General features: G+C 36.8%; 1 protein-coding gene across 3 annotated transcripts in view; it reads left to right on the top strand.

Moving 5' to 3' along the window:
* Positions 1–9,008, top strand: part of CWF19L2 (CWF19 like cell cycle control factor 2) — a 163,909-nt gene extending 154,901 nt beyond the window's left edge. For 2 of the 3 annotated variants that reach the window (XM_010595432.3, XM_064288868.1), the window contains one exon: positions 619–9,008. In XM_010595432.3, the coding sequence (XP_010593734.1) occupies positions 619–762 (144 nt within the window). In that variant the 3' untranslated portion in view covers positions 763–9,008. The remainder of the gene's footprint in view (positions 1–618) is intronic. The other variant, XR_010322512.1, reaches the window with a different exon arrangement.
* The last annotated feature ends 4,001 nt before the right edge of the window (positions 9,009–13,009 follow it).

The raw sequence follows: 13,009 nt of genomic DNA, 5'->3' as shown, positions 1-13,009 counted from the left end.
CCAGACCCCTGCCCCTGCTACTCTGTCCCTCGAAGTGTTTGGTTGTATTCAGGAAGCTTCTTAGCTTTGGGTTTAGTAGAAATATGACTTTTTAAATGAAGGTGATTTATAATTTTTAATTCTAGGTATACTTACATTAGTATGAAGATGTGATTTTTATTTCCTGAAAAAAGATCTCCAGCTAGTAGCGGAAGAAACTGGCTTATATATATAAGTATACTGGGTAGCAGAGAAAACATTACCTGACATTCTCTGCAGTTGAGCAACTAAAAGTTAATAATTGCTACATGTTGATTAACTTTTTCTCCAAACCGTTTACCTGAGCTGCTAATAAGAACTAAATTAATTAAATTTTACTTGTCTTCCTCCCCTTTGCTTACTCTCTGGTAGATGTGCTAATAAGCAGCAAAATTGATAAATGACAGGAGACACAGCCAGGAGTCCTAGGGTCACAGGGTTTGCATAGTTAGAGCTAATTGAAAACAAGATTTTTAAAACTTGAAACTAGTATTTGAGCATTTAATATATTTAGTAGTAGAATAAACATAGCCTCATTCTTTTTTTTTTTTCAGTATTATTTATACATACATGGTTTGTGTTTTTCTCATTCTTTAAAAGGAAATCATTGGTGGGATGCTGGATGTAGAACCAAGACTTTGGAGGAAAAGAATCCAAGAAAGCTTTGAGGATCAGAGGAAGAAAGCCCTGCAGTTTGCTCAGTGGTGGAAACCATATGACTTCACCAAAAGTAAAAAATGTTGAGGCTTGCCTTTCTTTATTTCCTCTTCAGATCCCTTTCAGTTTTATTTCTGTCACATCTAACTAAATAACTGGCCCTCAGGTCATAGGAAAGAGAGCCGTGGCACCAGATGGCTCTGGGTCACTGACAAGCATGCATCATTGGATTGTGTGGTTTCTTCCCTTACTGCTCCTGGGAACTTCATTTCAGTGACCAGGGAGTGAGACCAGATACATTGGATGGCCTGCGCACATTCCTGTGTACCTATTCAGTTAATCACAGAAGAGGGTTTCTCTGAAGAGGTATCTGGTAAGCACAGGAAAGCAATGGTTCAAAGGGAATTGAGTCTGCTCCAAGGTTGTTAAGTCTATTGACTGTCTTCTTTTGTGTTTTTTAGAATAGGACTTGGCATATTCAGCAATAATCAAAAGTTCTTTTCGTAGGATTTTACAGAATAGCTCTTAATTTTTAACCAGGAGCATATGATATCACTGCGGTTCTTTTTGTTAGTCCCCAGAGTAATAAAGTATCAAATGAAAATGAAAATATAACTCATATTCAAAATTTGAGTTTATTTGTATTTCTGGATTTTCTATTAATAATGTCCACTATTATTTGTGTCTTTGAATTTTGGTGATTTTAAAAGCGAGTGTTCCAAATAACACAATTTATAGTTCTGTATTTGTGTGAACATTAAAAATTTTATCCAAATCATTATTTTTCATTTGTATTGATTACTGTAATATTTTACATAATGAGACCATTCCAAATATCAGGAGCACATTCTATTATCCTACTTCATTGAAGGTACTTGATTTTTATTTATTCTCACACTTGATATCAAGATAAAACCATATGCTTACCAAATATGGTGCTCCTACCCTTTTTTTTAAATAGAAAGTTATTTTTATAATAATCCTCTTTGAAAGATGTTGGTTTTTGGAAGCTGAACCTTGGCATTTTGTCATAAAATGTTGAATACCTAGAATAGTAGTGATGCGTCCTCCAGAGTAACTCACATGCTATATGTTTATTTTTAATATTAGCATCTCAGTATATCCTTAGTGTGTGTAAAAGATAAATACATTCTATCTGTGATTTTCTTTTTATTTCACATATAAATTGAAGCTTAATGGTTTTAATATTTTCAAATTGTGTTTGAGTATATTTATCAAATAGAAGCTTGAGGGCATTATATTTATTGCTGTTTTCAAACTCTCTTGTCTTTGCTACAAAGTCTTGGAACCAGTAACAGTCATTCCTTCAATCAGTGAGTTAATCATTGAGTACATTTGTCTGCAGAACACTGTGTTATGTGTTGGTGGTGCAAAGGTAAAAAGCGCTTCCCCTGCCTTAAATTATTTTACAGCTTCGTGGAAAAAGTGACATGTACATAAATAATTATGGCTCAATATGATAACTTCTGAAGTAAGATAGGTGCCCAGGTGTACTGGAGTACAGTGCTAAGGGATTATTTCCCACCTCCTCTTTCTTCATTCTTAGCTGTTAACTTTGTTTCATATTTTACTGAGAAAATAGAAGCAAACAAAAGAGAATTTCCACCATATCTGTCTACCTGCATGTGCACCCATGTACTTTATTTTTCTGCTTGTTAACTGTAGATAAATTATTTTGTTGTTCTTATCTAAGGCCAATCCACTCATTTATATGCTGGGTCTTATCCTTTCTCACCTTCTAAATTGTCTCCACTCTCTCTTTATTGTTAGTTTTTACTTCTCTACAATATCATTCCTGTTACCATTTGAAAAAAAAAAAAATCTAATCTTTCAAACAACAAACCTTGGCATCACATCCCCTCTAGCCACTTATCCAGTTGACAGCAAAACTCATAAAAAAAGAAGTCTGTTTCTTCTATTCCCCTTCTGTTCTCAGTAAAGTTAGGCATCATCCTCACCATATTGTACCTCCCAGCATCATTGATACACCTAATCACTACCCTTCTTGAAACACCCTCCTCACTTTGCTTCTAGTATACTTTCTCTTATTTATCCTTCCTTACGGCACGTCTTCTGTCTCCTTTTCTGGTTCTTCTTCCTCTACTCAGTCTCTAGATGTTGAAATGCCTATTCTCAAACCTCATCTCTACTCACTCTCAAGGTAATCACTACATTAAAATAATATTAATTATCATTTATGAGCTGGTTTATTTTTTCAACAAATATTTGAGGGCCTACTGTGTGCCAGGGACTATTCTGGGTACATGGGATACATTAGTGAATAATAATAATAATAATAAAATCCCTGTCTTTGAGGAGCTTATGTTGTATCAGGGAAGGAAAGACAATAAACAGACAAGATAATTAATCTAGAGAATGTCAGAAGGTAATAAGAAAATGGGAAAAGGAAGAATAGATCAAGGAGGATGTTTCCCAAGACAATAAACAGACAAAATAATTAATCTAGAGAATGTCAGAAGGTAATAAGAAAATGGGAAAAGGAAGAATAGATCAAGGAGGATGTTTCCCAAAATTATATTCATTCTGGACCTCTTCCCCTAACTCCAGACTCATATATCCAAATATCAACATGACGTCTCTACTTAGATATCTAATAGGCATCTGTCTTAGGCTGGGTTCTCTAGAGAAGCAAAACCAGTAAAGTGTAAATACATATACAGAGAGAGGTTTATATAAGTGAAATGGCTCACACGATTATAGAGGCTGGAATGTCCCAAGTCCATGCATCAGGATAGAGGCTTCTCATGATTCACACAACTGCAGGGGCTGGAGAACCCACGGTCAGCAGGTTGGAGAGGAGGGCTCTTATTCACGGGCTATGAAAATCAACAGATTCCAAGATCTTCAGGCAAGACCGCAGGGCTGCTCCTGATTCATGTAGCTGCAGGGGCTGGTGAACTCAAGACCGGCAGGTTGAAGAGCAGGGCTCTAGCTCACAGGCTGTGAAGATCGATGAATCCCAAGATTGGCAGGTAAGCTGCTGGCTCAAGTCCCAAGAACCAGAGGTCAGATGAACAGGAGGCAGCTGCAGAATCCAGAGAGGGCAAAAGCCAGAACGTCCATTTATATTTGGATTTGCAGGCCATACGCTGAAGGCGACTCCCTTTCAACTGATTGGCTACTCACAATAGATCCCATCATGGGGGTGATTACATATAAGCACTGAAAATCATGGCCCAGCCAAACTGACACATAATCTTAACTGTCACAGCATCTGTAGTAGGTGTATCCAAACCTGAACTCCTTATTTTCTTTCTGTTCCAGTTATTTATTGCTGCTTAACAAGTTACCCAAAACTTAGTGCCTTATAATAACAGTTATTTTGTTATGTTTCACAGTCTTATATAAGTGAGGAATTTGATCAGTGCTCAGTTTTGTGAATTGTGTCTGTTCTATGATGTTTGGGGTCCCAGTGGAGTGGCTCAAATGTCTGGAGATGATTTGGGCCGTATGTCTAGGTCCTCTGTTCATCACATGGTGTATGCTGGGTCTGGAATGTTCAAAATGGCTCCTTTGCTCACATTTGTGGGCACCTGGACTGGAATGATGGCTGGAAAGCTAGGGACTAGCTGGCATCATACTCTATCCATGTATAGAAACTTCAGGGTAGTCACACTTGCTGTGTGGCTTCTGACTTCCCCCAGAGCAACCACATCAAAGGAGTGTTCCAAGAGATACTAGGTGGAAGCTACTAGTCAGCTAGGTCCTGGGCCGAGAGATTGGCACTGCTTCATTTCTGCTGTATTGTGTTTGTCAAAACTGTCACAGCCTACCTACATTTGAGAAGAGAGGTGTTAACCCGGCTTGTCCTTATGTACATTCCTAGGACTATTACCTGAAATATTTTCTCTCAGTAAATATTTGAGTGAATTATTAAATCTTACTGGCACCTTTTTAGAAGATGACAGTTTTCTAAGGCCTGCTTTGTCTCCTACCTGATTCAGGACTCTACCATTGGCATCAGTCAGGAAGAATTTCAAATAATATTATTTATCATTGTATTCTGGAAGTTTCCGCAGGTTACACATCAATTTACTTTTCTCTGCCAAAATTATTCTGTTTCTAGAAACACATAATTGAAGAGGATTTCTCAGAACTAAGAGAGGAATTACCAAAGAAGTGCTGATATCAAGAAACATTTAATAAAATTCAAGCAATATCTTCAGATGCCAGAGGGCACAGAAATGTCCCAAGGACCATTAATGTGACCTTTGAGAAATTTCTGCTGGTAGAACAGAGGCACTAAACACATTATTAGGCCGATTAATTGGAATGTCCCACTAAACCATGACCCTAAACCTCCAAACCAAAGAACCAAATCCATGAGGTTTTTGGTTGTACATAAGCAACTTCAGCAGCTACTCTTTTTTTTTTTTTGTCATTGTTGTGAATATTTATATCACAAAACTTTTGCCAATTCAGCTTTTTACAGATGTGCATCTTCTTGACAGCAATTAAAATAACCAGCTGTGCAACACTACACTTAATGCAATTTTTCCATCACCATTAACTCCGTCTTTCTCCCTCCCTCCCACCCCTGGTGACCACTAATAAACTTTGTTCTCTTTACAGTTGCCTTTTCTTGCCTTTTTATAAAAGTGAGGTTGTACAATATGTGTCCTTTTTTGATTGACTTATTTCAGTAGCATGTCTTCAAGCTCCATTGTAAAAAGCTTGCAAGCAGCCATCCAAGGCACAATTGATCTCTATTCACGTGGAGCAACAGAGGAAGAGGGAAGAGTCAGGAATAGGAAGAGGATATGAAATGTGTAGCCAGTTGCCACCATGAACAACTGCCTCTTTTGCTATGAGATCAAAAGAAACTGGTTGGTACCCAGCTACCATTACTAACATTTCGATCAAAGATTCTATAGCAGAATCCTGACCAAAAGGGGGAAAATACAGAAAAGAATGTCAAATTCTTATGGACTCTAGGCTTTCTGGAGGCGTGGAAGCTGGATGAACCCCTGAAACTGTTGCCCTGAGGTAATCTTTAAATTTTAAACCAGACATATTCCCTGAAATATTCTTAAAACCAAATAGTTTAACTGGTAAAAAAAAAAAAAAAAAAAAAAGTCTGCTTTGAGCATTATGCTCTTGTAAGAACTGTCTATATGGGGTTAAAGTGACAACAGCAACTGGAAAGATTAGATAGGAACCTTAGGGGGCAATGGATTTATGTTACGGGGGGAGGAACAATTTAGAAAAGAAGGGCGAGAATGGTTGCCCAACTCACAGAATGTAACCAATATCATGCAGGCAGACCTGAGCATTAGCCATTTCCTAGAGCAAGTATTGTGAAGGATAGTTTATTATTACATAGCATTTTATGAAATGAGTTTATATTAGTAAACACCCCAGATTGTACTTTTTTTTTAAGAGATCCATATTTATGTCTATTCCAAAGAAAGGTGATCCAGCCAAATGCAGAAATTATCAAACTATCATTAATATCACACGCAAGTAAAATTTTGCTGAAGATCATTCAAAGGCGGCTGTAGCATTGTGTTGACGGGGAGCTGCCAGAAATTCAAGCCGGATTCAGAAGAGGACGTGGAACCAGGGATATCATTGCTGATGTCAGATGCATCCTGGCTAAAAGCAGAGAATACCAGAAAGATGCTTACCTGTGTTTTATTGACTGTGCAAAGGTATTTGACTGTGTGGCTCATAATAAATTATGGGTAACATTGCAAAGAATGGGAATTCCAGAACACTTAATTATGCTCATGAGGAACCTGTACATAGATCAAAAGGCAGCCATTCCAACAGAACAAGGGGATACTGAGTGGCTTAAAGTCAGGAAAGGTGTGTGTCAGGGTTATACCCGTTCACCATACCTGTTCAATCTTTATGCTGGGCAAATCTGCTGCAAAAGACCTCTTTAAAGTATTAGAAAGCAAAGACGGCACCTTAAAAACTAAGGTGTGCCTGACCTAAGCCGTGGTGTTTTCAGTCACTTCATATGCATGTGAAAGCTGGATGATGACTCCTTCTAATTGTGGTGTTGGTGAAGGATATTGAATACACCATGGACTGCCAAAAGAACAAACAAATCTGTCTTAGAAGTACAACCAGAATGCTCTTTAGAAGCAGCGATGGCAAGACTACGTCCCACACACTTTGGACATGTTATCAGGAGGGATCAGTCCCTGGAGAAGGACATCATGCTTGGTAGAGGCTCAGCGTAAAAGAGGAAGACCCTCAACGAGACAGATTGACCCAGTGGCTGCAACAGTAGGTTCAAGCACAGCAACAAGCGTGAGGAGGGCGCAGGACCGGGCAGTGTTTCGTACATAGGGTACATGTTTCGTACACAGGGTCACTGTGGGCCAGAACCGACTTGATGGTACCTAACAACAACAGACTGTATACTGAAATTCAATATGTGTATATATATAAATACTAGTGCAGTGAACTAGAAAATGAATACAATTTCTCACAGACTAAGCTTTTGTTATTCAATAATTCTACACAGGAATTTTGTTATTTGAGAGAAAATTATGCATATTTGGAATATTGATTCTGTTCCAATTTTATATACCCATTTTAAAGTACTTGTGCGTGTTTTCTTCATTTATCAGTTTAATTTCAGTTTGTCACTGCATTTCTACCAACATTGAAAAAGAAAGAATTCAGTTGATTCCTTTCTGGAGGGAAAGTTTATTTGTTGTGAATGTGGTACTGGGAGCCACATGCTGCTTCCCTTTGTGGCTTTCTAGAAAACCTCTATTTTCTCGTCCATCCTGTCTCAAATAAAAAATTTGAGGTAACGTTGTGTAAACTCAAGAGAATTGTGTGAATTAATTAGCGTAAGAATGTTCTTTCAAGATAAGCATCTTATATAGTTTATGAAATCAGCTTTTGATTATACAAATAACACAACTGAGAAGCAAAACCTGCCATATGTATTCATATGAGTAATTGGATTAGTCATAATTATAGGTCATTAGATTTCATATTTGCGTTCTTTACATTCTTACTCCTTTTAGCTCCTTTGCATTTTCATTGTTCTCCAGTTTTCAAAGACTGAAAATAATGTTCTTGGGCATTTTAATGCATTATTTCTAAATTTACCTTAATTGATCGAAGACCAGCCCTAATTAGTGAAAAGTCCAAATTTTCTAGACCCATTTAAAGAAATAAAATTTTATTATTTGAATACAGTAAACAAAAAACAGCTGCTAACAAAGTGTAGCAAAGACTGGCTGGACTGGCTAGACTTTCTCCTTCAGGGCAGATGGCTCAGCTACATTTCAAGCCTTCTTATATAGGTGATGGAATGTGAATGGAAGCCATTCTTAAACCCTTCGCACAATGCATGCTCTTTTCCCTTGTGTGCCTTGATGCAGACAAGCATAGTGACCTCGGAAGCCGCATGTTGAAGATGTTGGAGCCACAAGGGGGAAGGAGCCTCGGCCCCTGATAGGAGTATTTCCAATCCATCAGTAACACCTATTTAGGCTTTATGAGAGCAACAAATAAACTTCTGTAAGGTTAGAGCCATTAACCATTTTTAAAATTTTGTTGTAGCAGTTAATGTTGCTTTAGCTAATATAGAAACTGGTACCTGGAAAAATGGGATTTTCTGAACAAAACCTTTTAAGATATGTGGCATTGGCTTAATGGTTGGGTGGTAAAATTGAGTCGTTAGTCCTATTAATAAAGATGCATTTACAATTTCACAGCTAAGCCTAAATTTTACATACATGGTCTTTCATAGCACAAAGAGAGGAGCAACTATGTTTTTCAAGTGCAGCCTTCTGTATTTAATACTCAGAGTCCACGTTTAATTTGTAGCTAGCCCTTATAAAGGTAAGGAGAGCTGTGCTTCTGAATTTGCTTGTATTCCTTGCACTGAACATGAATTATTGTCTTTACTTTTAAGGTATGTAAAGATCACATTTGAGACCAGGTCTTTCTTTTGGTTAGTGTAGTTTTAATAATCAGTTCGTATTTGGTCATTGGGTTACCTCTTCTGATAACTCCTTAATGATGATTAAAGGAATTTGATAAAATAAATACTGTCATTAAAATGACAACTGTGGAAATAATTTCTAAATGTTGATATAGTATTAGGTTAAAAAAGTGGAATACTAAATTGTGTGTGAATTACTTAAAGCTTTACTCTGCACACATGGAGTTGCCATGAGTCAGAGTTGACTACTGCAACTAACAACAATAACAAGCACAACATCGATATAAAAAGGGAGAATTATGGATGACTTCAAACAGAACTTTAAATATACACTCACATGATGTTAAAAAAAAAAAAAAGCCAAACCTATTACTGTCGAGTTGATTCTGACTCGTAGTGACCCTATAGAACAGAGTAGAACTGCCCCATGGTGTTTCCAAGGAGTGGCTGGTGGATTCAAACTGCCAGCGTTTTGCTTAGTAGCCATAGCTCTTAACTGCACCATCTGGGCTCCTAATGTAAAAAGCAGAAATGAAAAATCAGGATAGCATTATCTCATTGTTAGCCAAAGAGAACTGCAGTCAGTATGCTGCTGCTCTAGATGATGTGGCATTCAGCTGGAACATGGTTCAGTTTAGAGACAGCAAAAGAGAAATCCTACTTGTTGGGTATGTGTGTGAAGGCTTTTGAATTATGCTTTTTTTTTTTTTGCTAATTTTTGTTGTGCTTTAAAAGAAGAAATTTTCAGAATCTGTTTTTGTAGGCATTGTGGTCTCATGTGTCATTTTTCCTGATGAAATTAAAAATACAAAGCAAAATGAGGGCTATGAAATCATCATTCTTAGATAATGTCCCAATGATTGAATTTGGTTAAATGTGATTTGTCTAATTAAAGGTTCGCCAACTTTGTTAATATTTTCAAATAACTTAATTTTGATTTTTTTTTTCTCTTTTCTGTTTCAATTATTCTCACTCTAATTTCTTATTTCCTTCCTTCTGCTGGACTTAGGTTTAGCTTTCTCTTCTTTTTCAGTGTCTTTGGGTGGAAAGTTTGGTTATTGACTGGAGATTTTTGTTCTTTATTGCCAGTAATAGCTGTAAATTTTCCTCTCAGTAGGTTAAGCACAGCATCTCAAAAGTTTTGGTATGTTGTGACTTTATTTACCTCAAATTATTTTCTAATTTCCATTGTGATTTGACCTTTTGGTTATATAGGAATGTGTTGTGTAGTTTCTACAAATTTCTAGAGCCAGGCAAGTTAGTTATAAAATTAATTTGAGGGGAAAAAAGGAATAGCCAGAAAAATCATGTGAAGAAAGAGCGATAGGGAGTGGCTGGCTAACATACCAGACACTAAACCATGCACTAAGATGTCTATAATTAAGGCAGTTTTTGTACTAGAACAAAACTAGACCAGTAGGATAGAACAGAAAACAGAGAAGGAGATTTTGTTGGATCTGAGAAATTTATTACTTAATGAAGGTAAATTGATATCCTCAAATGGTTGAGGGAAAATTGTATGATAATATAAATGAATTGGGGGTACAGTCATAATTTGAGACATTAAACAAACATTAAAAATTAGTTTTCAAGGTTCTAGTAATTTGGGAATTCTTATAAAATTTGAAAAAAATCAAAATACACGGTTATGTACAGTATACTAATTTCCTGTCTCCATATGTAATCAGAAGGGTCAGAGGGAAATGCACCAAAGCTTTAACAGTGTTCCTTATATGATACATTAAAGGACTATGTCATACTTTTCTGTACCTTATATATTATTCAGCAATTATTATGTCTGGCTGTATAACCAGTAAAAAAGAATACATATTTTTCACAAAGTAAACTGAGAGTTGCCCGTGGTATAGCAAAATACGTATCTGAGAAGAAATGGGAAAACCTGGGTATCAAGCCTGTCAGCTTTGCTCACCAACTCAGTGGCCAGTGTAGGTTTCTCCCCTGGGTCTGATTTTTTCACTTAAAAAATAAAATACAATTATGATATTATATAATTATTTTTAATTGTATAATTATTTTTAATATTAAACGAAGCAGAATAACCTTGCATATAATAGCTACTCACATGCGGGACAACAAATTTTAACTTTTGGTTAATTTGTTTGTCTTTTTTTCCCATTTTATGATATACCTAAGAGTTTGCAAAGGCTTATATACTCTAGGATATAATCTTGTATTTTCAAAGCTAAGGGGAAAATTGACTGGAATGTTTTAAAACCTCTGTAATAGTCTCTTTATTCCCTTTATTTTAAAAGCTTGACTTTAAGGTTAGCAAAATTTATTCATTCATGCAGAAACTATTGATGGTTTTCCATGTGCAAGAACACTGAGGAGAATAAGACAATAGGTAAGATATAGTTGCTATCCTAAAGGAAATTTAACTCATATAGCCAGCAAAGACACAAGTGTGTTAGGTTCCATAGGAAATATAAAAGAAATTTTAGAGTTCGGAAATTGCTTACATCTGGGAAAATCAGAGAAAGTTTTATGGAAGAAGTTGGCATTTGAGTGGAATTTAAAGCATCATATAAATATAAAAATGTTCCAGAAAGAAAGCATGAGTTGAATATTTTGATATGTTTAAAATTTTACTTGCTATCAACTAAAATTATACAAAGTCCATAAAAATGTAGTGGTATTCTTAATATTCTATGAACAGCTCTAAAGACAATGAGTGGGTCACAGCCCAACTTTTACTTGGGCATAGTAGGTTCTCTGTATTTGACAGTTAAATCTTAGCTGAGTACCAAAGACATCCTTGTCCTATAATTGATAAGATTATCAAGAGCTTTCTTTTCTAAATAATTTGTCTATCCAAAACAGTGTAATTTTTTTTCCCTGTGTTTAGAACTATAATTCAGTTTGGCACATAATACCTTTTGTCCCCCCTACTTGTTTACTTTATTTCAAATAACAAGTGGACAAATTAAGGAAAATTTAAGAAAAAAGTACTTGGACTTTAGTCAGTTAATGCTTCCTAATAGCGTCCACCGCCTGAATGGTACAGGGATCTGATGACACACCTGCTTCTGTCCAAGTCACTTTCGGGGGTCCTCACAGAGCTCCCACAAGTGATGCACGTCTGGTAAGTTGTCTGGAGTCATTCTAACACAGTAGTGAACTTTTCCTGTGAGATTAAAACAGTAATTAGTTTCTTCAGTATGAGAGTATTTTCTACAGTGGGTTTCACGTACCCTACTTATGCCACTGTGCCGGGACGCATAGTTTGGGAACATCTATAACCGGGCGTTACATCCAGCTCAGAATTCGAGGATGGGCAAGGATGGACTTCAAGAAGGTTTTAAGCCCCATGAAATCACATCCAAATTCTTGTGTTTATATTAATTTTTTGACGCATATCAAATTTGGCTCCTGTTAAGTCCAGCTGCCTGACATTTGTACTGCCTTCATGACCTCATTGCCCCCACCCCACCCTCCCCCCCTCCCCAGCTTTCCCCATCTTTAGAAATGGCACAGTTGTCTGTTTCTCAGGCCCCAAGCCTTGGAGATAACCTTAATTTCTCATTTCCTCATTCTCACAGCCAGCTCATCAGCAAGTCCTGTTTGCTGGGCTGCCAAACTATAGAGAAAACCCCTTCACTACATTCCATGTCCACTGCCACCACCCTAAAAAAAAAAAACCAGTTGCTGTGGAGTGAATTCCAGCTCATGGCAACCCTGGCACTTAACACTTCTTGTTAGTAATGATTATGTACATGCTTTTGCATCCTTTCTACTGTGCATCCTGCCACAGGGAACTTGACATGTATGTATATTTTTAACTCATGTACCTCTCGAGGTTTGCTTTACGGCAGCCACTTTGACACCTGGTATTAATGTGCTTCTTGGCTGTCGTCACTGTCGTGCAGGAAGTTGTAATGACGATGACCTCAATCTTGTGATTTCCAGCATATCCACATGAAGGCTTTTGGGCTGATATCAGTGCCAGCAACTAATGTCCATCATAGGTTCGGCTTGAGAAATTTGATGCCTCTCCTAATTTGCTCAACAGCCCAGTAGCCTTGCTAATCATACTATACAGTATATTCAAGTCAGTAATCTGTCAGCAAACATAGCAAAATATAGAAATAATGGGATAAAACATGCAAAAGGAATCTAAAATGTTATTTACTGTGAATGCAAATAAAAACTCATGTATTAATAAGGGAAAGGAAGAAATTAATATCGAACAGAATTTTCTCTGCCTGGTACACATATAACTCTCTATAAAGTTAGGTTCTAATGTTAAAGTTTTGACCAGATCCAGCCTTCCTGTAGAGGAAAGCTAAAATATCTGAGAAAATAGAAATCAGACATGACTAAAAAAAACTAACGTGTTTGATGGCATGGAAGAAC

This window comes from Loxodonta africana, chromosome 7, assembly GCF_030014295.1.
Source record: "Loxodonta africana isolate mLoxAfr1 chromosome 7, mLoxAfr1.hap2, whole genome shotgun sequence".
NCBI lineage: Eukaryota > Metazoa > Chordata > Mammalia > Proboscidea > Elephantidae > Loxodonta > Loxodonta africana.
This window is presented reverse-complemented; position numbering and strand designations above follow the sequence as displayed.